This window comes from Barbus barbus, assembly GCF_936440315.1.
Source record: "Barbus barbus genome assembly, chromosome: 5".
NCBI classification, from domain to species: Eukaryota; Metazoa; Chordata; class Actinopteri; order Cypriniformes; family Cyprinidae; genus Barbus; species Barbus barbus.
Window position 1 is genome coordinate 35,288,412 of NC_136733.1, and position 27,804 is coordinate 35,316,215.

At 37.8% G+C, this 27,804-nt stretch overlaps 2 protein-coding genes across 3 annotated transcripts in view; both read left to right on the forward strand.

The window, feature by feature from the left end:
* Positions 1–27,804, forward strand: part of LOC306869966 (sarcoplasmic/endoplasmic reticulum calcium ATPase 1-like) — a 69,350-nt gene that overhangs the window by 38,327 nt on the left and 3,219 nt on the right. For both annotated transcript variants that reach the window (XM_079416947.1, XM_079416946.1), the window contains exons 8-20: positions 347–811; positions 10,407–10,495; positions 10,642–10,744; positions 12,591–12,722; positions 18,382–18,498; positions 18,603–18,821; positions 19,577–19,912; positions 21,558–21,778; positions 21,864–22,066; positions 22,213–22,298; positions 25,453–25,586; positions 25,874–25,991; positions 27,669–27,786. In XM_079416947.1, the coding sequence (XP_079273073.1) occupies positions 347–811; positions 10,407–10,495; positions 10,642–10,744; positions 12,591–12,722; positions 18,382–18,498; positions 18,603–18,821; positions 19,577–19,912; positions 21,558–21,778; positions 21,864–22,066; positions 22,213–22,298; positions 25,453–25,586; positions 25,874–25,991; positions 27,669–27,786 (2,341 nt within the window). The remainder of the gene's footprint in view (positions 1–346; positions 812–10,406; positions 10,496–10,641; positions 10,745–12,590; positions 12,723–18,381; positions 18,499–18,602; positions 18,822–19,576; positions 19,913–21,557; positions 21,779–21,863; positions 22,067–22,212; positions 22,299–25,452; positions 25,587–25,873; positions 25,992–27,668; positions 27,787–27,804) is intronic.
* The window catches only part of LOC306869969 (CCN family member 1-like), a 1,026,947-nt gene that overhangs the window by 9,583 nt on the left and 989,560 nt on the right, over positions 1–27,804 (forward strand). The gene's annotated exons all lie outside the window — the stretch shown is intronic.

Genomic DNA, 27,804 nt, shown 5'->3' on the forward strand with positions numbered 1-27,804 from the left:
CAGTCTGCCTGTTTTCTTCTTTAGTCATTTAAAATAAACTGTATATGGCCTATGTGCTTTTAATAGTCCAGCTTTATGCATTTTCCAACACATCGTGGTAATGAAAGATGTAGTTTCCTATTAGGGGAAAATATCCCTAATGACATTATAGCCAACTCCACACAAGTCAATGATTTTTCCAAGCTACGTTTTATAAAATTATATGGGACTGAGGAACTTCTGATGCTGCTGTTGTTGTTTCCAAGTCTGCAAACGTGTAAATTTAGATTTGAAAGGTCTTTTGGTGGCTTTGTTCCATTAAAGTGTATATGTGCTTATATATGCATGTTCTCATGTTTTCCAAAAGGGCACAAACATTGCTGCGGGTCGGGCTATCGGTATTGTTGTCTCCACCGGTGTTTCCACTGAAATTGGCAAGATCCGCAACCAGATGGCATCAACCGAACAGGAGAAGACCCCGCTGCAACAGAAGCTGGATGAGTTTGGCCAACAGCTCTCGAAGGTCATCTCCCTCATCTGCATCGCCGTCTGGGTCATTAACATCGGCCATTTTGCCGACCCAGTCCACGGTGGCTCGTGGATCCGAGGTGCCATCTACTATTTCAAAATAGCCGTGGCCTTGGCAGTGGCAGCCATCCCAGAGGGTCTTCCAGCTGTCATCACCACCTGCCTGGCATTGGGCACCCGTCGCATGGCCAAGAAAAACGCCATTGTCCGTTCTCTGCCCTCAGTGGAGACGCTGGGATGCACCTCCGTTATCTGCTCAGACAAGACGGGGACCCTGACAACCAACCAGATGTCTGTCTGCAGGGTGAGTGATGTGGCTGTTCAAGCCAGATGCAGAGTTGGTGTTTCATTCAGCATCAGACCTGATGTCTGCGGGCAGATCTTGATTTTTATGTCTGGGTAGATGACCGTTTCGTTTTTTTTATTCTCAGTCGTCCGCTGACATATGGTCCTGTGTGAGCTTTTTTTCTTTTTATATAGAACTGAAACAACACAGATTAGAACCTCTTTTTTTGTACATTCACAAGAGGTGATTTATTATGCACTATAACCCTAGCCAGAACCATTTTCAAACTGTCATGAAGCGAGGCAATAAAGGTTGCCTAAAAATAGCATTTTATTTTCAAACTCAAGATAGATTCCCTTGAGGAATACCCCTTTTTTGGAGAAAAAAGAGAGACCCTTGAGGCCAGAGAGCATCATATGAATTCCTTTTAGACAACGTCTCGGAATTCTTTCCCACTGATTCCAGGCCTGTGTGTGTGTACCCTGTTACTGTGGTTTCTGGTGCACTGGCAGGTGGTTTCACAGGCCTGGATACTACAGTGGTGTTTACCATCAGAGCGGGTCTTTGATGCTGTGCCAGGGCCTCTCATACAGAGCTGAGTGATGCAACAGCAGCAGCTTTCTCTGGCTGCCATATGGAAGACCACAGAAGCATACCAGGCACAACACGAGAGGTGAGAGAGAGAGAGATACTTGGAAGTACAAGACTTGGTCCGGTAGCTGAGTAGCAGTCCAGAGCCAGTTCAAAGACTCGGCTGTGTTTTGTAAGTGCTTAGAGACATGTCCTGTTTATTAGGTTCTTGTCCAGTGCACTTTTTTTTTATATACATGTGCCCTTGTAATCTTTACTTAAAAACAACATCTCTTTTCTGATGATGTGTGTACCAGTGTGAGGGTTGGGCATTAATCCAGCCCCTCTAGCAACTGTTCACTCACATGTAATCGCAGCAATTAGCAAACGAGAATTACCTAATCAATTCCCCATGGACAAAATCAAGTGCAATCCGACTTTACTTTTTTCTCAATTGAGAAGTGTTTTACGTGAACATATGTCACAATAGGGTAAAGTAAAGTAAAACCATTTAAATGCTCATTTATTATAATGTTTATAGAAATGCAAATAAACTACTAGTTTCATGTGTAGAATATATTATTCAACATGCCAAAACGTCAGAAAATAATGTGTGTATTTACACTGTGTGGCATCTGAAGTGCAAGCGCCATAGACAAGCTTATTGATAATAATGGGGGTATTTTAGTTTTGTAACAATACACAACTGAAAGCAAACAGAGTGATGTATGTTCAGACTGTAGTCTTAGTGAATAAAAAATAATTCCAGGTTACAGACACACTTCAAATTCCAAATTCACTTTGGATTTACAGCTGCTTTTGTTTTTTTTTGGCACCATTGGAGCTACATGGAATGCATGTAATTGACACTTTGAATTATTTTTTTTAATCACAGCAGTTGTAAATGTAATATTTAATAGTGCAGAGACAGACTACCATTCAGAAGTTTGGGGTCTAAGATTTTTATTTTTTATGCTCACCAAGGTTGCATTTATTTGGTAATGCAGGCATATTGTAAAATATTACAATTTAAAACAACAGTTTTCTGTTTAGATAATTAAAAAATGTAATTTAAATTATAAAATGTATAATGTATATATTTTTTAAAAACTTTATTAAACTGAAAAATCCATTAATCCAGTCTTCAGTGGCACGATCCTTTCTAATATACTGATTTGGTGCTCAAGAAACATTTCTTTTTTTTTTTTTTTTTTTTTTTTTCTGAATTATTTTTTGAACAAAGTTTAAAATAACAGCATGAATAAAAAATAGGCTAACAGCTGAATACAATTTTTAATTTCTAAAAATAAATAAACATTTTACTAATCCAGACTTTAGAATAGTAGTGTAAGTTTATATTGGTAGGCTGACTATTTAGAATGATGTACTGCAGCTGTTTAAATGTTGCTGTGTTTGTCTCAGCCAGTGGTGTACGTGTAGGGCAGGACTACATGTTTGTCCAATGGCAGCCAGGCAGAGTGTTTTGGGAAACTGGTGTGAAAACAGTAGTTATTTTTGCAGTTGTATTTGGTGCCACTAATGGTGCGGAAAGTACACATTTCACCTTTAAGCTTCTTGATCCGGTTAACCAATCACACCCTTATGAACTGCCACTGAACTGTGTACTTGTTTTCTATAGAATTAGTTTTACATTTTTCCCACTGTCATATCTTCATGTTCACTAAAGAGAGAAAATCAAGCGCCCATGTTTTTTTTATTGGCATGACTGTACCACCTGTATTCAGTATCCTGACTCGCAGCCAAGGACCGCCATCTAGTTTAATTACTTGATCTTGTGTTTTAGGGTGTTTTGTCATCATTTCAGTGCCATCACTCTGGCCTAGAGTCTGTTCTTGTTATTACTGAGGTTTTCTACTGTTCTAAAGCAGGAGAGTTTGAACGTGCTACAAGCATTAGTCAGCACCATTCTGGGTTTTTAGGTGATGGGCATAGATTCTTTCATAGGTATCCTTAAAGAGTAATGCAGTGTTGTGTTCTCTTTTATGTTGTTGCTTTCTGAGAGTCAGGACGTGTTGAAGTCCATGTGGAAGTCACTCTGAGACACTCAAGGTGTATGTTTGTGTTTGTACGCAATGGAAAAAACTTGTACAGGCAAGTCGGCAGGACGTGATTGCAACATCTTTTACGTTAAATTCTTCTACAGCTGCAGACATGAATCCATCAAGGCCACAGGCTTTCTGCCAAACCCCTCTAGTGCTGTGAAACGATTAATCGGCATTAATCACATCCAAAATAAAAGTTTTTGTTTACATAATATATGTTTGTGTACTGTGTATATTTATTATGTATATATAAATGCAGACACATACAGTATATATTTTGAAAATATTTACATGTATATATTTACATTCATATAATTAATATTATATATAAATAATTTAATATATGAACATAACACATTTTTCTTAAATATATAGGCCCTACATGCTTGTGTTTGTGTTTATACATAATAAATATACACAGTACACACACACATATTATGTCAACAAAAACTTTTATTTTGGATTCGATTAATCACGATTAATCGTTTGATAGCACTAGGCTAAACCCTCCTCGTCCATTTACATTATCACAAGACCTGGTTCTCAATTCAGGCCATTTTTAGTCAGAGTTCAGGCCTTATATACATAGCTTTTTGTCACTACTCATTTAATGCCAATGCTATTTCAAAAGTAGAGAGCAGGAAAGGTTTGGAGAATGAATTCTTTGTTTTATTTTCCACCATCTGTACCTCTCCCTCCCTTTTTATTCATTTATCAGACTCCTTGGATCTCCCGATTCTAGTTTTGTGACCTTTATGATTTCAATTGGAAAATCATGATTGCAATTATGAAGTCATATCAAATCATAATTTAACCTCTGTGGTGCTGCACGTTCATATAAAGCAGCCACTAGCATATCCATTGATAGCTACTCTATTTTTTTTTCTGTTTAAAAAGAAAACCCTATGTATGTTTGTGTGTGCCTTTTTGCTAAGTCCCATGGCGTGATGTTATATCCCTGGTTGCAATGCCTCACTACACGCTGAACGTCCGGCTGTGTGTGTGTCTGCCCAAAGGTCTCTCCTGTGTTTAACTCCCTCTGTTCAGAAGCTGCCTAATTCCCTGCAAGTGCTGGGAACCTTCCGGAAAGAGTCCCACTGCGCTGTGGTAAATATTTACGCACTCCGCAACCCAGACCTGCAACGATTAGAGCTCAAACATTAAGGGCAAGCACTGTAGTCAAACACCATGACATTCACTTTACCAGCTCTTCCTGGACACAGATTAAACTTAGTATCAACCTAATGCATCCTATTTAAGGCCATTCGTAATTGAAACACTTTTTAAATTAAGAAGGTTCACCTGTATCTTGGAAACAAAAACTAATTTCAGGCTTAGTTATGTAATAGACTGTGCTGTTCTTTCAATATATGAACCAACCAATATATAGACCAGATATATATATACACAGTGTGTGTGTGCGCGTGCGTGTGTGTCTATATACATAGAGAGAGAGATGTGCATATATGGTATCCCACTAACATTTCATATCCATTTGTGTATAAATAAATGGCTTTATTTGTCAAGCAGCTGTGAATTAGCCATTGTAACCGTTGTAAGCCATTGTTCTACTTCGCCTCGCTCCGAGCGGGATTCGAACCGCGGTCTCCGGCGCGGGAGGCGGGCGCTCTAACGAGGAGGCTAAAGGCCACGGCCTCTAGCGTCAGTCGCTAGAGCGCCACTTCTTTGAGATCAAGGGAGTGAGGTTTACACGCACCAGCACACTTGCCTGCGTCTGTTACACATGATAATATAAAGTCGGCCAGACATTATTGTTAAATAAACTGCCATATGGAAATATATTGCTAAATATTTCTGTATAAACACTTTCTGATTATCCTGTTAATATATGTAAATTAAAAACTTTAAGGTCCAATTCCTACTATTAACAAACCATTTGCTATGACTTTTGCCTCAGTAAACTTCTAATTTGCTGCTTATTCATAATTAGTAAGATAGTTGTTATGTTTAGGTATTGGGTAGGATTAGGGATGTAGAATATGGTCTTGCAGAATATGTGCTTTATAAGTACTAAACAGCAAATATGTTAATAATAGACATGCTAATAAGCATGATAAGCATTCCTTCTCATCCTCTTCCCGTCAGAGCTTGGCCATCTGCATCTCACCCAGTAAGGGATTCCCGCCTGCCATCTTTCATTTCCCTCATATTTTTGTGCTCTGTCATTTCTATTCCTCTCACGCTCTTCCTTGCGTCTGCTCCTGCTGCAGCATGATCCAAGAATGCCAGGGAGCAGAGTCACACGTGTATAGGAAGCCTAATGCAGACAATTCACTGTAATGTACTGTATGCTGAACACTTTTTGGTATACCGGGCACCTTTGGTGTTACTTTGTATTTTGAAAAGAGTAGTACTTGGTTGCCTTTTCCATTAATATAAATAATAAATTAATATTATTATTAATTAATATTAATAATAATAAAAACGAATTTCATACACATTTTACTGCATAGTACTGTCACATAGCAAGGAGATAGCGACAGTAAGAAAAAAAGTTCTGAAACAAAGTTTGCTTCTAAATTGAAATTTGCTGAGTTATATGTATGTGTTTGTTGCTAATTTTTCATCAACTCCCATTCTTCACGGCAGGGAACAGGTAACAATGTCAGCCTAAGCCTGAAGCAGAAATTCATCACCTAAGAAGTCCCTAAAGAAAAGACATTTCACATGCGAGACAGAATTTTAAAATTGAGCTTGTGGAAATGCGTCCCAAATGAATCCAACATTCTGTTAAGCCTCCTGTGCCTCATAATGCTAAGTACTAAAAGTGTAGTGCTGAGAGGCTTATTATAGGGACAGAAGATGCTTATCCCGAGCTTGGAATTAGTGCTGTCACTACGGCGCAGTGTTGTTCAGGATGACCTAAGCCTATCAACTAACCGCGTGCCTTGTTTTGGCCAGACATCATCTAAGTGTCACCGTCACTAATGCGGAAGTCACTTTGGCTAAATCAGGAGGAAGTACAGGTGCCTAAAATCCTTTTCCACTTCTGTGAAATGCACGTGCGCACACACATTCTTATCAGAGGCTCATCATTGCATATCACTGCTTGCTACCCTGTTCCTTGGTATCTGTTGCTATGACAACGTATAGCAACAGAATTCTATGCCTGCCAAGTTACTTGTTGGTGTTTTTGGTGCAGATCTGATTTATAAATTACTATAAACAAACAAAACAGGCTTGCCCTTATCATGATATTTTCCTTTAGATTCTTTTATGCTACTGATGCGTCACTGCTGCGTGTTGGTACATTTCAGTGCATTGTGGTTGTCAGTGTTGGGTAAGTAAAAAAAAAAAAAGTAATCCACTATAAATTACTAATTACTACTTTAAAAATTGTAATTTCATTACATTACTGATTACTGCATTTAAAAAGTAATCAGATTACTAATTACTTTCAAGTTACTTTCAAGTTTACTTTACTTTTCAAGTTATTAAACCTAAAAAATACACTACAAAGAGAAACTCATAATTCTTTCATTAATTTAATATTGACTGAAAAAAAAACATAAGTAGGCCTATTATTTGTATACCCTGATTCACTCCCAATATCAATAAAACTTTTCTTTTTCTTTTTTTTCTTTGGTTTTGTAAAATAAAGAAAACAAATAGGGTGTGCTTTCTGCATTCTCAGTCTCCGTGAATATCTTCCTGAAACGAGTCACATACAGTAAATCTAAAAGAAAGCTTGAAGTGTCTATTATTAAAAGAAGTAGCCCAAGTCATGTCGAAAACAAATATTCTCTGATAAAAATAATCCGTATGAAACCAACGGGAGGTACAGTACGTCTTACCTGTCTGATATCACCTATAAAATGTGATCATGAAAAAAATTTAAGCAGCATAACAGTATAACTTTAATAATAAGACTTGATAATAATAATGATGATGATGGTAATAATAATAAAACATTGATGATGATAATAATAATAAATGTTTTTGAGAACTATAGCAGCATATTAGAATGATTTCTGAAGGACAATGTGACACTGAAGACTGGAGTAATGTCTTCTGCAATTGAGCTTTGCTATTTTAAAATTTGTTAAATTACAAAATTAATTTTTTAAATTGTAATACTATTTCATATTACTCTTTGTATTGTATTTATGATCAAATAAAAGTAGCCTTGGTGAGCATAAGATACTTCTACTTCTAAGACTTCTAACTGACCACAAACTTTTAAACGATAGTGTACACATTATAATCGCAAATGAGATGACAAGTACATTGCTGAAATAAAGTAATGCTTTTGTACAAAATATTCTATTTTATATTGCATTTTATTTAGTTTGTTAAAAATTTGAAAGCTAAACAAATTGGAATATAATCAAAATAGTAATGCATAAAAACAATATTTACAAAGTAGATATATTCAGAATGGCCAGATAGTGTCTAGTGACAGATACCTAGTCTCACAGAACCTGCACACTTTTTCTTATTTTCTGAACTGATAGTAGGAGGGTTGAATGGGTTGAAACATTACATGTGATAAAACTGTTGTTAGAGCTCAATACTTGATAGATCAAAGACTGATAAATTTAGCCAAAATATTTAATAAAGTAACATAATAGATAGGAGCGTGTTTGTATAACATGGTTAATGATGGCCTTGTGAATTCCGCTGAGGTTTCTGTAGAGTTATTGCAGGCCTATCAATACTAAATACCTAAAGATAAACATTTCAACCAAACCAAAAATCTTCACTAAATGAACATGTCAGCCAAGCATTCCAAGGTCAAGGAGTACATTGTGATAGTGAGCAGGCAACTGGATCTAATTTTGTTTCCCCTCTTTCCCTGTTGACAATGTCTGATTGCATGGTGTTTAACTGTGGAAATCGAGCAGCACAGATTCCTGTGTGATCAGTCTAGAGAAGCAGGCCCCAAAAATAGTGCTCTTCAGAGAAGCGAACCTGCCACTTTTGTAACTCATGTTTAGAATCAGCTAGCCTACTCTTCAGTTCAGTTAATATAAAACAACCTCATGCTGTAATGTTCCAAACTACATTATATGTATATTATTATATATATTTTTTTTTTCATGTTAGCTTTATGGAGTAAATAGCACTGTACTTGCATGAATGCAGAGAAATGGTACTGTGTAGCAGTACTTGCTATGATAATTTGGTAATTACTTTATAAAGGCACATTTTTGCCTGAGAGACTGTTCTTTCCTGCAGAGCAAGCTAACTCAATAATCCATTTATTTTAAGGGCTTAGGGGCATGATCCAGCCTTCTGATTGCTGCTGCCTGCCGCCCGCTTTGTGTTTTCCACAATTAAGTTTTGTGTATGTGCGTCCGTTTCAAACAGGAAGCAGGAGTACTGTGGAGCTCTGAAAGTTTTTACAGCTTAACTGCTTCATTAATTCTTTAATCAGACACATTTAATTGAGTCTTGCTCTGAGTGATGTCATACCAAGAGAGAATGTTTTTCCTCTGTGTGTTTGTGTATGTTTGAGACGAACTTTCATGTGACCTCCTTTTAAGGAAGTGTCCATACATGACTGTTTGGCAAGTGTTATCTAAGTTTAGTCATATCTAAGTTTAGATCCTTAATTATGGAGACGAGGGCTGATGCTGATAAGAACCTACTTCTGGAATTTGTTTGTGTGTGTGTGTGTTTTAGCTTCCATGCAACTATTGAGCTCGACCGCAGTGGATTTTAATCATGATAAAACACATTTCAGCAAGTCCACCTACTGAAAAATCAACATTTACGACACCTCGCAAGATCAGGATTCATTTTTACTCCTTCCCAGCACGCACCTCCATTTCAGACCTGTCATCTGAACAGAAAGGTTGGGTCTGCGATCAATGGCGTTCGCCAAATTGTCTTTATTAGTTCCATTCCACCATCCACCTGTTTCATCTACCCCTACGCCCACATACTGGAGGAAGGGTATAGTGCGGAAATAAGATCTCTCTTCTCTCTGCTGAAACTCGCCCAGAGCTACCACTTCTTCTGGTGGCTCATTTCAGCATGACGGATGTCATAGCAAAAGAAAAAGCATTGCATTATGGGTTTGGCTGAGTTGTCTAATGCTGTCAGGCTGAACTCATCTTCACCTCTTCATGTTGTCCAGCTCTCTTGGACACTTTTGTGTTGTTTATTCTAACAACCAGAATTGCTTTATTTGCTTCAGTCATGTAGTAGAATTTGGCCAACACCTGGAGTTAATTATAAAAAACTAGATAAATGTCAGCCAAAATAGGGGTAAAGTGGTTGTCACTCTTTCACCTCATCTGTTTTCATTTGGTCCAGTGAAAGCAGACATTTCAGTAGGAGGCAGTAGTTTATTGTAGTCAGTGTTGTCTGTTGGCAGTTGTGTAAGTGTGTTGGTTCAGACAGGGAAGCGATCATGCCAGGCCACTAAACACAGGAACCTACCCACTGCCAGTGCATGATGATATCATTGCTCTGCCTCTGATTGGACGGAGGATAAGGGAAACCCCAGAGCTGATTGGGTGGAGTCAGAACTGTCTGTTGGTGTTTTTTTTCTTTTCTTTTTTTATTCAATTGGGGTTTGTAACTATTTTCAGATGCCTTAGAGAACTTATTTACTTATTCTTTTCAAAAGCATGTTTTCTTGGGCACAGTTGTGGAGTCCTTTGTTTTTCCAACTTTAATTACAACAACCAATTTATAATTGGTAAACTTATAAGCATTTAGAACTTTATGTGCCAGGATTTCCTCATGGAAAACTTGGGAATATCAGGTAATTTTAAAATGGTAATTTCTTGGCCTGTGGATGTTATGGAAATGAATGAAACCATTAAAGTTAGGGAAGTTTCTGTAGTGAACATAATTTGTTTTAGTTTCAAGGCTTAAAGATTTTTTTTTTCTGCCAGACCATTTGGTTTCTTTATCTTGAAATGTTCTAAATGCATTCTTCTTAAAACAAAACATCTTCATACAGTAATCATTAACAAAAAAGTCATAGAAAATTCTGTCTCTCTTAGATGCTTGTGGTTAATAAGGCTGATGACACCAGCTGCTCCCTGCATGAGTTCACCATCACCGGCTCAACCTATGCTCCGGAGGGACAAGTGTAAGAACACACAAACATACTCAGAGCCCTTGATCCTTCCAAAAACATCATCTCATTTTTACCTCTTCCAAATAATCTAATGCTTATTCTGGATACTTAATTTGTATTTTACTAGTTTGTATTTACATCCCTTCTCTCTCCCTTAGGCTGAAAGCTGACATGCCGGTGCAGTGTGGAGAATATGATGGTCTGGTGGAACTGGCTACTATCTGCTCCTTGTGCAACGACTCCTCGCTGGACTTTAATGAGGTCAGCGGTGTGTGCGTGGATCTTCTCCTGCATCTAATGCTCAGATGCCACATTTACTTCAACAATGAGAGCAGGACAGACTCAAAACACTGAATGAGAATCTTTGTTAAAGTGTCAACCATGCATCCTCTGTTCCTCAGGCATGGGCAGCTTTTTAATTAGCTTGTTTTGCACATTTGGCGTGCATTTCTCACCTCTGTGCCATGGCCATGGGTTCTGCATTGCATAATATCATGCTTATTCCATGGTTGTCAGGTAGGGTGAAGGACAGCGCAAGTTAGGACAAGCCGAAGAGTTTTAAAGCGTGCTTTGTTATTGAAGGCACCCAATCTAATTTTATGGAGTTAAAAGAGGCCATGCTAGTAATAGTAATACTTTAAAGGCTGCCATATCAAGCAAATATTTTAAGTCTTATTAGTGTAGATTAAAGCAATAAGTCCCAAGAAGCCTCCGCTTCGCGTCGTGCCTAACAATGCCCTTAGCTGTTATAAATTCACTGCAAACCACGGCTTCACGGGGCTTATTGCTTTTATAAAACGGTTGTTCCATATACTTAGTAAGGTTTCACAAAATAAAACCGAGCAAATAAGTGTAATGATATTAGTAAAAACAGTATTCTTCCACCAAACAATGTAGTTCCTCAGAAACAGTTGCGGTTGGAACCTATGGTTGGAACAAAGTGGTTGCCAAACAACACACAAAGTAAACAAAGGTGTAGGTTTGTAGTGTAATTTACAACAGCTTTGAACATGGCTCAACCACGTGAATCAAGGACCGGAACTATCCGTTTTATAAAAATAATCACTACCTAATTAAATGTCATGTTCCACCACCATAGTAGCCTGCTTCCTGGAATAATGCAAATATTTCCACAGAGAATCCTTAGAGTGAACTGTGAACTTTAGAGATCTAATAAACCATTATGGACGTTACCACAGGAGCCATCTTTTTTATAAAACACACTCAGCCACTGTTTATGATTTTTAGGTGCAGCCTTTATACAGTAGTTACATACAGGGTTCCCACGGTCATGGGAAACCAGGAAATATGTTATTTTAAAATTGTGATTTTACAGTTTTGGAATGGTCGTGAAAATAAAGATATTTCTATGAATGCATAAATAGAATGAAAATTTCTATTGCAAATATACATGTATACTAAAATATTTCACAGGTTAGAAATTAGTCTTTAAGAAATGCACCTTCCAAGCACTGCCGCATTCAAATCTCAGGACATTTTTGATAATGTTGCTTCCAGTTATATAACAAAACTGTAATTGTATTTCACAATATTATATAAACTGTTTTTACTGATTATTTGATTGTTTTGATCTCATAAATGACAGCTTCTTACAAACACATTAAAACTTTTTATTGCCCTTAAACCTCGGTAATGTGCATACATTTTCCAATTCATTTGCATTGAAGGCATAAAGTTTATCAGTTTTTTTTTTTTTTACCTAAGAATCAAAACCTTGTCATTTTTTCTCATTCAGTCATGAATCCTATTGAATCCTCATTCAGTAATCAAGAACGACTGGAAAAGTCATGGAAATCAACTGATTTGTTGAGACCCTATTTAGAAATAACTTTAAAATATTATAATAGGACATGCTTTGTTGCTGCACTTACTAGAATTAGATGAGGTTAGATTTCTTTGTTACACATTCTCATGCTCCACTGCTTCCTTGTGATATTTAAAGTGGACTGTAACAATCATTTCTGTAGTGAGTGCATTACTCCAGGCTTCTGTTTTAAGTGATTGTGCAAGTGCTGTATGTTTCATGTTATTTGGGCTAATAGGGCACTGAATGTTTACGCACTTTTGTGCTTATACTGTCCCGCAGGCCAAAGGAGTGTACGAGAAAGTGGGCGAGGCCACAGAAACTGCGCTCACGACTCTGGTGGAGAAGATGAACGTGTTTAAAACTGATCTCTCCGGACTCAGCAAAGTGGACCGAGCTTCAGCATGCAACTTGGTAAGAAGGGATAGACAGACAGCAATAAAAGAGAACATAACGGGAAGAGGTGAAAAACGATAAATAGAGGGATAGATGAATGAGGCTTCAGAAGAAATATGAGAGCTGCCCAGTGGTGCTAGACAGGACATTTAAAATAAATGAGATGACACAGTGTCTTCACAGTGTATATTTAGGAAGACCACTGGGATAAAACAACAACATCAAGAAACCTACTGCATGCACCTTGTGCAAGCCATGTTTAATGGGTTGTTAGTTCAAGTCAGTAGTTAGAGAAAGACTGAGAAAAAAGCTTGATGTTTGTGCACACTTGTAGATGTTTATAGAAACCAGTCACATGTCCCACACTGCTGCATTAGGGAGACTGGGAACAGTGGGCTAGTCCTGTTCCGTCTTTTCCTTTTCCTCATGGGAACCATTTTTCTCTGAAAGAGTGAATGACCAGCACCGCTGTCTTTATTCTACTGACCCCACAATCCTTCTCCTCTCCAAAAAAAACAACTCTTGTGACACAGACTCCCAGAGGCAAAGAATAATATTTAGATAACCAGGCGAGTTTATGAAGAGGTTAGCTAAACTTTCCACTCCGATCCAAAATTTCACTGGCCTTTGAAACCGAAAGCGTCTATACTGAACTTGTGTCAATACGCATTGGTGGCAGACTTTCAGACAGATAGTGATAGATGACCGATAGTTGGATGGGCACAATTGATGGATTTAAAGAGGGGGTTAAATGTTTTTTTTTTAATAAAGCTTTGGTTTGGAAGATAGATAACACAGGAACCCTACTGAGGAGTTACGTCATGTTGTTCTCAGGGGAGCTGGGAAGAAGAGACACTGGTTTTCTCACACATGCATCTGTAGAACTGAGTACTGATCCTGATATTAAAGAGAGTCATGGACAGAGGCAGCAACCAGAGACAGAGCATGATATACAGTACTGTAGGTAGGGCCGCATAAATGCTCTGTTCTCATGTGCAGGAGGTGGTTTCCACCTAGTGGCAAATTAATTCCCTTGCCTCAATTTGCCTGAATTTTTGTCCTGCATATTTGGATTGGATTGTTTTTGTGTGAATACACAACAGGAATGCATGGGGGATAAACATTTTTCACTTTTTAATACATTGTTTGTTTGTTTATTCATTTATTTATGCTAGAAACATGTACACTACTGTTTGGGGTCAGTAAGATATTTTTTGGGGGGGGGCAGGAGTAATACTTTTATTCAGCAAAGAGACATTAAATTGGTCAGAAGAGACAGTTCTGTTCATCTGGAGAAATGGCTACTAAAAATTCAGCTTTCCTTTCACAGGAATAAATAACATTTTAAAATATATTCAAATAGAAAAAGGTTGTTTTGAATTGTAATAATATTTCAGTGTTTGCTGTTTTTCTTGTGATCAAATAAACGCATAAGATTGAGCTTTTTTTTATTAAGTTGACAGGGATATTGCACATTAATAAAACATTCCTGTAAATTTACCAGAATTAGCCAAAGGATATTTTTCATCCGTAGTCCCTAGACAAGATGTTACAAGTTACCCTAAAGAAAATTTTATTAAAATACATTCTAGAAAATGTAATAATTACACAATACAAATCATTTAGTGGTTTATTGAAAACAATAAGATCAATTAAAAACAAAGCAAACAAGAGACAATAATAGTATAGCTAGCAGATATAAAATTCTAGTGTTGACAAATCTGAGTTATAATTAACCAATTCTTCAACTGAACCCTAAATAAAGCATATGTGTCTAGATCTCTTATAGTTGTCGGAATAGTATTCCATTCTCGTGCAGCTTTGACAGAAAAAGTAGACTGACTAAAATTACATTGTCTAAGCGGTATGATACAGTCTCCTCTTAATGTGCCTCTTCTAATACGAACTAACTTACCAAGAGGGGGAGAAGATAAACCATAAATAATTTTATACATCAAGCATACATTTGCATACTTAATCATGTTTTCCCAAATTAACAATTTTTTTTCAGTATTGGACAATGATGATAATGTACCGATTTCTTATCGAATACTTTGTGTATGTTTGTAAAAGGAAAAAAAAAAATGGTTTTAGAGTCACCTGAGGCGAGGTGGTTAAACAGTAAGTCATGTGAGAAATAACCATAGAATACATATACATCTTAGCTGCCTCTAATGACATGTAATCTTTAATAAATTTATAATTATAGAGATTAAACTTAACCTGCTTACAAACCTTTTTAAATTGAGCTTTAAATGTAAGTTTAGAATCAATCAGTATTCCCAGATATTTATATTGAGGCACTATCTGCAGCCTCACCCCTGACACGTAAACATCCGGCTCTTTAATAATACTGTTAGACTTAGAGAAAACATACATACTGTTTTGGACACATTTACCTTTACATTTGCCGACACATTAACCATAGAATTCGTAAGTTCATTTGCAACTTGTGTCATTCCAGATAAATTTGCATATTAATGCCAGGACATGCAAGATGAAAATCATTTATATACATAGCAAAAAGCATTGGACCCAAGATCGATTCTTGCGGAACACCAGTTGATGTACAGTGGGGCAAATTAGTATTTTGATACAATGCCAATTTTTCAAGTTTTCCCACAAAGAATGTAGAGATCTGTAATTTTCATCATCACCTCAACTGTGAGAGACAGAATATATAAAAAAAATCCAGAAAATCATTGTATTATTTTTGAATAATTTCCATTTTATTGCATGAAATAAGTATTTGATACAATAGAAAAATAGAACTTAATATTTGGTACAGAAACCTTTGTTTACAATTACAGAGGTCAGACGTTTCCTGTAGTTCTTGACCAGGTTTGCACACACTGCAGCAGGGCTTTTGGCCCACTCCTCCATACAGGTCTTCTCCAGATCTTTCAGGTTTTGGGGCTGTCGCTGGGCAACACGGAGTTTCAACTCCCTCCATAGATTTTCTATCGGGTTCAGGTCTGGAGACTGGCTAGGCCACTCCAGGACCTTGAAATACTTCTTATGGAGCCACTCCTTAGTTGCACTTGCTGTGTGTTTGGGGTCATTGTCATGCTGGAAGACCCAGCCACGACCCATCTTCAATGCTCTTACTGAGGGAAGGAGGTTGTTGCCCAAAATCTCACGATACATGGCCCCATCCCCCAGCTCTCTTCAGGTCATTGACCAGGTCCTCCCGTGTAGTTCTAGGCTGATCCCTCACCTTTCTCAGGATCATTGATACTCCACGAGGCGAGACCTTACATGGAGCCCCAGTCCGAGGGAGACTGACAGTCATCTTGAATTTCTTCCATTTTCTAATAATTGCACCAACAGTTGTTGCCTTCTCACCAAGCTGTTTGCCTATTGTCCTGTAGCCCATCCCAGCCTTGTGCAGGTCTACAATTTTGTCCCTAGTGTTAATAGGTTAATAGGTTTAATTAGGGTAAAACTAGACTCTTTGAGCATAACAACATCCATGCCATATTTATCTTTTGCTCTAGATGATTTAAGAGATCTAATTATTCTCATAACATCAGAGTCACTAACAGGCCTTATTCTAAAGACAGGCTCCACTGTTGCAACTGGAAATACATTAGTATACGCAGGCGGAAAACAACGAGTAATTGTTTCTACGGAATCAACAAAATAATGATTAAAAGTCTCTACCACCTCAACTGGATTGTTTATTGATTTCCCCTTTACTTTAACTTCTAGAATTTTCTTATCTTGATTTTGTTGCCCTGTTAATTTTTTTTAACTGATTCCAAATGATTCTAGGATTGCCTCCTGCTTTTTCTATCATAGTGAGGAAAAAAGGCTTTTCATAATTTCTTTACCACAGAGTTGCTTAACATCGTAAATCGATATCTATCATTACTCAATTTAGTTTTAAGAGAGGTTTTTAAAGCATGATCCCTTTTTTTCATCAAATTCAAAATGTCTACATTTATCCATGGGACCATATTCTTTTTCTTTCTATGATTAAATTTACAGGTATAGTCAGAAATAATATTTTCTAATCTTTTTGTAAACATTTACATAATCAATTTTCTTCCTCATAATCAATACCCAATAATAGATTGTCCCATTCTATCTGCCTAACAGTGTTGGTCATCTTACTTTAAAAAAGTAATTAGTTACAGTTACAAATTACTTCTCCCAAAAAGTAATTGAGTTAGTAACTCAGTTACCACACTGTAAAAGTAATTAGTTACTCAGCAAAGTAACTGTGGCGTTATTTTTTATGTTCTATAACGCTGTTACGTTCTATAACATCTTTAACGTTTATATTAACTGATTGAAGAATAAAAACACTATATACAGTATTTTAGAGCATTTGGTATTTATTTGAACTCAACAGATTGCAGCCTGCCATATGATGCATAGAAATAAAACCATATAGAAAATAAATATTGAAAATAAAATTCAAGTGCAAAATTAAGACACACAAATGTAAACAACAGAACACTATCCTACTCTTAAATATTCCGTAAAGTAACAAAATTAAATATTGAAAATAAAATAATATTCACACATTCTACATTTAATAATAATAAAATTCTACATTTGGACTTGGGTTAGCAGCTGCAGCAGCAACAAGTGTCATATTCGCATGGGTTGATGTAAGGTGCTTCATTAGATTTGAGTTACTTGATGCAGACGTGGATAACGTTTTTTTTCCCTGGGCATAGTGTGCATGTTACATACACATTCTTGCCTTTAATTTCCATGAGTGAGAAGTAGTGCTGGTACTTACAGTTAGAAAACGCTACCTTTGAATTTCCCTGGCTTGTCGCCATTGTCGCGGTCTTGTGTGTTTAGTGGTAGTAAGAGCGTGCAATGAGAGAGCGTGAGCAGGGCATCCGCCCACCCAGCCAATCATCATCGCATTTGCAATGGTGTCATCATCCCCACCACTGCTCTCTCCAGGCAGCTGATGTGTAGCCAAAGCCTGACACCTCCTCGCGCTTTATTCAACCAAATTGTAGTAACGCGCCACTTTACATTCTCAGTAACGATAACGGCGTTGCAACGATGGGAAAAGTAATTAATTAGATTACTCCGTTAATGAAAAAATAACGCCGTTAGTAACGCCGTTATACTTAAACGCCGTTACTCCCAACACTGCTGCCTAATAGCACTTTTAAAGTTCTCTTGTTTATTCTTTGTGAGCATAAGAGACTTCTTTCAAACACCAGCCAACCCCAAAACTTTTCAACGGTAGTGTTTATTTTTCATTAAATGTTAAGTTTAATTAAACTGAAAATGTATAAATTATACACCTATAACATTACAATAACTTTGCATGTAAAGCAGCGATGCCTTATTGTTGAGCCCAGCGATTGGTTGTCTGAACAACTGACCTCTAAAACATAATTTAATCCAATAATCTAATCTTTAACATTTGAATGTCGATATTTATTCAAGGCTAAACACTTTGTTTTGGAGAAGACTCAGAGTTACATAGAGCCTGTGTGTGAACTCCTCTTCAACCACCTGGGCTTGATAGCTGAATACAAACAGTGCTGTGACTGCTGTCTGAAGGCAACCCTAGAAAACAGCTGAAAATTACATCTTTGCCAACACACACACACAATGACAGCAGTGTTTCACCTTTGTTTGATCTAACATCCCACATTCTTTCTCTCTCTATCTCCCATTTTTTGCTCCTTTCCCTTAGATTATCAAAAAGCTGATGCAGAAAAAATTCACACTGGAGTTTTCCAGAGACAGGAAGTCCATGTCTGTGTACTGCACTCCCAATGGCTCGAACTCTCAGAGCAAGATGTTTGTCAAGGTACTTAAACACACATCTGAAAACATAGACCATCTATTAATACCTTCAGTAAACTTAACTGTATGCATCATACTTGCTTCTCCTTTCATTCATTTTGTATGTAGGGTGCTCCAGAGAGTGTGATTGACCGTTGTCAGTTTGTGCGTGTCGGTAAAAACCGTGTCCCGTTGACCATGGTGGCAAAGGAGGAGCTGATGAGCACTATTAGAGACTGGGGGACAGGCAGGGACACACTGCGCTGCTTGGCTTTGGCCACACGAGACTCTCCCCCTCTTGAAGACAAAATGGACCTGGAAAACGCTGCCAAGTTCTCAGAGTACGAGGTGAGAGAGTTACAACTTTATCTGTCCATGTTCCGGGCAATATTTTTACCAGTTATCTTTTTTATTCAATTTGCTGTGTATTCACATCCAAAATAAAAGTTTTTGTTTACTTTATATATTTACTGTATGTGTACTGTATATATTTATTTATTATATATATTTATATATATAAATACACACACATAAAGTATATATTTTGAAAATATTTACGTTTATACAATTATATATTCTTATATTTTATATTATAAATAAATATATTTAATTTGTAAACATAACATATTTTTCTTAAATATATACATGCATGTGTTTGTATTTATACATAATGAATATACACATTATGTAAACAAACTTTTATTTTGGATGCGATTTAATCGTTTGATAGCACTAATATATATATATATATATACATACATACAATTGTCAATTATTACAGTTATTAAAAGCAATATTTTTATTTATTTTCTTTATGATTCATACTTTTTTTCTTCAATGGGCAAACAATACATGTTTTGTAACACCCCCTACCCCTAATCCACCAAAACAGGTACAATTGTATGTAGATTGCTATCATAAATCCAGTAAACACAAATGAATGAAATAAGATATTTTTTCTAATGGTAATGTATGATGTTTGTTTGTACCGCTTCATCTTCTGGTATGGTTTTGTTGTTTAATGCCATTAAATGCATCCATTTTTACGTGGATTTTTTACAAGCATTTTCTAAATAACATGCATACTCTGATTACCTGTTTAGTCAAATCTCACCTTCGTTGGCTGTGTGGGGATGTTGGACCCGCCCAGAAAGGAGGTGATTGGCTCAATAAAGCTGTGCAGTAAGGCTGGTATACGTGTCATCATGATCACTGGGGACAACAAAGGCACCGCCGTGGCCATCTGCAGACGCATTGGAATTTTCAATGAGGATGAAGATGTGGAAGGAAGAGCCTACACGGGCAGGGAGTTCGATGACCTGACTCCAGAGGTCCAACGAGAAGCTGTCAAAAGGGCACGGTGTTTTGCCCGTGTCGAGCCTGCACACAAGTCAAAGATCGTTGGTTATCTGCAGTCCTTTGATGAGATCACAGCGATGGTGAGATATAGTGGTTAGTGGCTGGTTCTATGAAAGTTCCTAAAAACTGTTGGAATGCCAAAAGAGGGTCTGAAATGAACGCCAACAACTATCTAGTAAAAATTTACTTGAAAAAAGTGAAAGGTAGTAGTTAGTTGGTTACTAAGAGCTGCAACATATTAATTGATTTAAATCATTCAAATCTATTTTAATCTTTAAATCTGGCCCTTACGTATGTAAATTCACTTTTACCGCCAGTAAGGTTTCTTAATTCACCCACTATTAGCAGATGTGCAAAACGTTTGGGCTGAAAGTTCTTTTTTTAATTATATTGTATTGTAACATGATCAAATCTATGGAGTATTATCCTTACATTTAACATTGATATTATTGTATAATCCAGTTGCTATGGTTTGAGTAAAAGAAAATATGCTTCATTACCAAGAATGAATAACTTTAAATACAGCATGTCATCGTAGTTGTCACAGTTGTGCTGTTAATTTGAGTTGAAGGTGGCAATTATACAATCAAGAGAGCTGAGAGGATTATATGACGGATGAAGTCTCTGATTCTATTCTTCAGTCTCTTAGCAATAATGTAATATTCTGCAGCACCTACATCTCTCAGAGATAGACAGCCTAGTCTTTTATGCTGATTTTCCCTGCTGGAGTTATGAGAGCATGTCAGTGCTCTGTCGTCTCCAGCTCTGTTTTATGCATTTACATTTACATTTATGCATTTAGCAGACGCTTTTATCCAAAGCGACTTACATTGCATTCAAGTTACAGTTTTTACATTTATTTTTTATTTTTTTATCAGCTCTTGCTTTCCCTGGGAATCGAACCCACGACCTTGGTGTTGCTAGTGCCATGCTCTACTATTTGAGCTACAGGAAAGCCTATATGCATGTGTCTGTTTGTCATTTGGGGGCTTGAGGTATTTCCCAGACATCAGTGTGCACGACAGAGGCTGCTTTGCTTCTTATAGAACATTAAAAAAAGATTTCCTCATCCTCTACTTGACCCCTGTTTAATTCCCAGCCTGTAATAAGCATTTACCAAAGAGCAAATATTTACTTTTGGATCATTACAGAAGTTTAATAATAGTAAAAGTATAATTTAATAAAATTAAAGTATTAAACAGTTATAGAAGTTTAAATTTACTGTAAAAAATTTATTATTTTATATAAATATAAATATATAAAGTTCAAAAGAACAGCATTTATTTTATAATTGTTTTTTGTAAATGTCTGTTACTGTTGTCCTTAATTAGTTTAATGCATCCTTGGTGGAAAAAAAAAAGTATTAATATCTTAAGAAAAATGACCCTAAACTTTTAAATGATAGTGTGTTCCTACTGCTATTTAATCCTTAGCATGTAGGTTTGTTTTAAGATGTGAAAAAAACAACTAAGGGCTTCATTGTATTGATTTAATTGAATTTTACAGAAATTATCAAACATGCAGAACTTTTTCCATGTTTTTTTTTTTTCTTTAGAAAACAGCAAATGGTTGTCTGATAAAATGGCACAATTCAGTTCATCGAGCAAGTCAATTATGGTTCAGAGGTGGGGCTTAGAAGGGCCGAATGTTAAGTGCTGTGTGGAAAGCCTGTTAGTGTTTATTAACCCTTATCCTTCACTCTGTTTCTTCCCATCTCAATTTCAGACTGGAGATGGCGTTAATGACGCCCCTGCCTTAAAAAAGGCTGAAATTGGCATCGCTATGGGCTCAGGCACAGCTGTAGCCAAGTCAGCTTCCGAGATGGTGCTCTCAGATGATAACTTCTCCACCATTGTGGCCGCAGTGGAAGAGGGACGAGCCATCTACAACAACATGAAGCAGTTTATCCGTTACCTCATTTCCTCCAATGTGGGAGAGGTGGTGTGGTGAGTGAAAGCCTGATTGGTGTAGTGCCTCAGATTCCAGTCCACATTTACACTCACGTGGGTTCCTTATTTTCCCCCATCGCAGTATTTTCCTGACAGCCATCGTTGGGCTACCTGAGGCTTTGATCCCCGTCCAGTTGTTGTGGGTGAACCTGGTGACGGATGGTCTGCCAGCCACTGCCCTGGGCTTCAACCCCCCTGATTTAGACATCATGGACAAGCCCCCCAGAAACCCTAAGGAGCCTCTCATCTCCGGCTGGCTCTTCTTCAGATACCTGGCCATTGGAGGTTAGTCCAGTATCTTGGTTATAGAATCGAATGTTATTGACACTTTTTGCCACTTTAAGTTCTCTTACAGTTCTTCCCTGAAAACTGCAAGTCAGCTCGATGAAGCATCAAACCACACTGGAGTTATTGTACTCTTGTTTTTCTAGGATACGTGGGTCTAGGCACTGTCAGCGCTGCCACCTGGTGGTATTTGTTTGATGAGGATGGGCCACAAGTGTCTTTTTATCAGCTGGTGAGTCAACAGTGATTTAAAATAAACAGTGTTTAATTTTAATTAATAGGATCATTTCTCTTATGAAGTACAGTTTTGCTTGAGTTAATTTAAGAAGTATTTCTGTAAAATGATACACCAGACTTTTTGAAATATGTTCTAAATGAGCGCAGGCACAACAAGCTAAAATAATAACTTTATTAATATAAAATTAAAAGGATGCCAAAGGTTTGGAGTCAGTAAGCAGCCATTACTCCAGTCTTCAGTATCTCATGATCCTTCAGCAGTCAATTCTGATTTGCTGATTTGGTGCTCAAGAAACATTTCTTATTATTATCAATGTTGAAATTGGTTGTGGTGCTTAATGTTTCAAGATTCTTTAATAAATAGAAAGTTCAAAAGAACAGCATTTAAAGGGTTAGTTTACCCAAAAATAAAAATTCTGTCATTAATTACACACCCTCAATTACACACATTTCATTCTAAACCATTAAGACCTTTGTTCTTCTTCGGAACACAAATTAAGATATTTTTGATGAAATCCGAGAGCTTTCTGACCCTCTATAGACAGCAACGCAACTACCATTTTTAAGGTCCAGAAAGATAGTAAGGACATCATTAAAATAGTCCATGTGACGTCAGTGGTTCAACCATAACTTTATGAAGCAACGAGAATACTTTTTGTGCACAAAGAAAAAAAAAAAAAAACTTTATTAAATTATTTCTTCTCATCTCAACCACTGATGTCATGAATGTGGTAGTTCCCTTGCTGTCTATGGAGGGTCAGAAAGCTATCAGATTTCATCAAAAACATATTTTATTTGTTTTCCGAAGATGAATGAAAGTCTTAAGGGTTTGAAATGACATGAGGGTTAGTCATGACAAAATTTTCATTTTTCTTTTCTTTTTTTTGGGGTGTGTAATTGTGTAATTTATTGTAACTTTTGATCAATGTAATGCACCATTGCTGAATACAATTATTAATTTATTTAAATAAATAAAAAATCTTTCTGACCCCCAAACTTTTGAGAGGCAGTGTACATAATGGGGACATGCACTACATAGTGGAAATGCGAGTAAATGTATATACAAAATGTTAACAATACAATACATGCAAAATGTTTACAAGAAAGTATTATAGAGTCATACAGTATTATAGCTGCATTCTAAAGTTAAAGAAATCCCAATGTGTTACGAGTTGTCCCCAAGGAGTACAGGTAGACGAGGGGTTCTGTGCAATCAGGCTTTTTAATGGTATAAAGGTGTTCAAAAACAACATATACAACATCAGCATAACTTTAAGACACGAAGAAGAAGATTACTGAACTCAAGGCTTATAAAGAACACAAACTAATGAGGAAACAAGATGATTAATACAAGACAGGTGAACTGGATGATAATTAACTAAACAAGCACAGGAAATACCAAATAAGGACAAAACGGAACTAAATGGAAACCGACACGTGACAGATACCGCCCCCCTGGAGGCTGGAGCAGAGCCAGGACAGGGAGGAGACAAGGAAGCCTCCAGGGCGGGTCAGGGGACTCCGGGAGCCATTGCGGGTCAGGGGACTCCAGGAGCCATGGCGGATCCGGGAACTCGGGAGGCCATGGCTATGGCCATATTTTTTCTTGGGGAAGTTCCCCTCTGGGAGCCATTCAGGAGGAACGGGCTCTGTGGGGCGCTCTGGAGGCGCGGTTACTGGAGGGCGCTCTGGAGGAGCGCTTGGGAAGCGTGGACTCTTGGGGGCGCTCTGGAAGCGTGGACTCTTGGGGGTGCTCTGGAAGCACAGACTCTTGGGGGTGCTCTGGAAGCGCAGACTTTTGGGGGTGCTCTGGAAGCGCGGACTCTTGGGGGTGCTCTGGAAGCGTGGACTCTTGGGGGCGCTCAGGTAGCGAGGAGCTGGACGGGACCAGCAGAGACGACGGGGAACTGGATGGGACCAGCGGAGACGAAGGAGAGCTGGACGGGACCAGCTGAGACGAAGGAGGGCACTTGCGAGGAGCAGGCTCTTGGGGGCACTTGGACAGAGCAGACACTTGAGAGCGCTCGGACAGCGTGGACTTTTGGGGGCGCTCGGGCAGCGCGGATTCCTGGGGGCGTTCTGTCAGCACTTGCACAGGAGGGACTGGCCCTGGAGAAGCAGGCACTGGGGAATGCTGACGAGGAGCGGGCACAGGAGGGCGCTGTCGAGTGTGCTTTGGAGTCCAAGACATCCCCTCATACACTACTAGTACCCCCAAAGGCTCGTGAGCGTCCGTTTGCGGCTTTGCCATATCCTTTGACAGCGGCTAGCGTGGGCTGCGAACGGCGGCAAGTCTGGGAGAGCCACGGGCGGCGGCATAAACATCGCTGCGGGCGGCGGCACAAACATCGCTGCGGGCGGCGGTTGGCTGATGTTCCCTGGGCCAACCTTGCGGGGAACTAATCTCAGCATCCTCATCTTCAGCTTTGGTTGTGTCTTCTGTTACATGATGCTGATCCAGGAAGGCAGGAAGACGAGGGATTCAGAGTAGTCGGGTTCTTTAATGGTACAAACGTATTCAACAACAGAGTAAACAGCATAGACATAACTTTAAGACACGAAGAAGAAGATTACTGAATTCAAGGCTTATAAAGAACACAAACTAATGAGGAAACACGGTGATTAATTCAAGACAGGTGAACTGGATGATAATTAACTAAATAAGGACAGGAAATACCAAATAAGGACAAAACGGAACTAAATGGAAACCAGCACGTGACACAATGATATTGTTTTCTTCGAAAGGATTGTGATTGTTTTGGAATAAACCGCTCCACCACGGATTCATGCCACAATAATAAGTTTAAACTGTTGTCTGAGTTTTTTGTCGGAATATTTTAAATTAAAGACAGCTGTTCAGTGTCAGGGAGTTCAGATCTCACAGGATGATCTACACAGCTGCTTTTTCTGATATCACATCGGTCCCTCAAAGGTCACAAAATACTGCCATCAGTGGGTCAAATGATTTCCTGTCTTACTGCTCTTGCATCTGATATGGCAAATATATTATATGCACTAAAGCACAGCCTTTCTGTTTTATTAAGAATTATGCCACTTAGAAAACAAACACTTGAAGATACTCAAGATGGCTTGTGATGCTCTTGATACTGCTCCACATTGACTCTAAACTGTCTTTTTCTTGTCTGTAGCGGCACTTTATGCAGTGTACAGAAGAAAACCCCATGTTTCAGGGTATTGACTGTGAGGTCTTTGAGTCACGTTACCCCACCACCATGGCTCTTTCTGTGCTTGTTACCATAGAGATGTTCAACGCTCTCAACAGGTAAGACCTGCTGCCATGGTGATAGCACTACATCAACTGTGTTCTTTCATTCCGTCTAAGTAGTTACTGTAAAACACCTTTCAGATGTCTCATGAGCTCGATGGAGCTGTGCTGGGTCTGTGACAGCTCTTGAGTTCATTTTCTTAAAAAATAGTAGGCTTAAATGTCTTTTGTGCTACTTCCATTCTTCTCTTTGTCATTTTTAATGTGAGCATACCTTAAAGGACTACTTGGTAACATAAATAAGTCATCTAAGACCCAAGGCCTCCGATTCTTCTCTCTTACAGCCTGTCAGAGAATCAGTCTCTGCTGAGAATGCCACCCTGGGTGAATATATGGCTGCTGGGGGCCATAATCCTTTCCATGTCTCTACACTTCCTCATCCTGTATGTGGAGCCTCTACCGGTGAGTGATATATACAGGAACATCTCTCTTTTCTGTGTCATTATTCACCTTATTTGTAATGCAAGAGCAAGTGCAGCGAACTGTAACTTGAATGTGTAAGGCTTTCAGTATCATTAGCTTCCAGGTCTTTTAGCTGTACAAAAACAGCTAAAATTACAAAAATTGTCTTTTATGCTGCTCTTTAATGCAATCTGGTATTTAACACATTATTTCAATTTATAACCATAATCTTAAACGCACTAATTTGTAGCATGGATAGTTTTACCATTGGCTGCTCTCTATTTTTCTAGTTATTTATCTGAATTGGAAGTCTCGCACATTCACAGAAAATAGTTTTCTACCGCATTGCAAAATAAAGTTTTTAAAGAGATGGTTCACTAAAAAATTTTAATCATTTACTTATTTAAACAACCATTTACTACATTTAGGGCTCATCCACACGAAGTCAGAGCTTTCCCAATGTGATCTTTTTTTCCTTGTTTTAAAAAAAAACAATTCCGTAAACACGGCGTCATCTCAAGAAGCACCTGCGTACACACGAAAACACCGAAAACAACTCAAAACGATGTAGTATACATGCCAGACCAGTATGTGGTACTGTAATTCTGCCACAGAGTTACACTAAAAACGGAGAAGAACTTGAAGCATGCACATAAACCTTGCGAGATGTGGGGTGATGATATTTTTTCTCAAAATATATGGATTGACTGTAAACACGAAAACATGAGGCTGTCGTTTTTAGATTTATCCACTCTGGGACCCGGTTTCAAAAAATAGCAGTTTCGGGCTCACAGAAATGCCAATACGATACAACATTTTTACATATACAGCTAAATGCGTTTCTATGTGTATGTGCTCTTACTTACTGTAGCCCCATGGCATTCCAAATGCAACTTCTTTTGTTTTATGTGGATCGTGTAAATGCAGAAACACAGAAACCACAACAACAACAAAAGCTCCTGGCTTCAGTGCTTGAAGCGCAGCACTGTGTTTTGTGCTGCGCTTCAAAATGCAACATGCACCTACCATTTTCACAAATTTGTAATGAGAGTTGTTTATAAATATATTGTCAACAAAAGTAAAGTCTCCCTGTGATTTTCCTTTTCTTGTGATTATAATTCCTTGTTACAGTGTAATGTGTAAGTACTGAGTAATATTAATTAACTACATGTACCTACTATATGATTAGGTTTTGGATTAGGGTTTGGTTTAGGATTACTTGCATGTAATTATGCAAAATTAATTGTTATTACAATAGTAAGTATATGTAATGTGTGACAAGGACACCTTAAAATAAAGTGTTACCTAAAATTAATATTATTGTTAGTATGTACATTTTTATTGTACAGTACAATGGAATTATTATTGTTTTATATTTCTTTATTGGCTTAATGAAATATTTGAATACTACTACTATTATTATCATCATCATTCTCATAGTTACATTGAATGGGTTTCATAAAAGCAATACAGTGACCATTACAAATCCATTTGTCTTGAAATACATCAGAAATAGAACAGGACATCAGTTTACTGTTTTTAAATTGTGTGTGTTGCAGAATCAATTATTATAATGATGTTTTTGCTCCGATGCATGGTGTTTACAGAAAATATGGAGCGAGAGCTACATTGTTCTCTCTTTTTCAGACCTCTCATTTCTCGTTTTGTGTTCCACAGCTGATCTTCCAAGTAACTCCACTGCATTATTACCAATGGATCGTGGTCCTCAAGATCTCAATTCCTGTCATCCTATTGGATGAGGCACTCAAGTATATGTCCCGCCACCACTTAGAAGGTACAACCTGCTTACAGG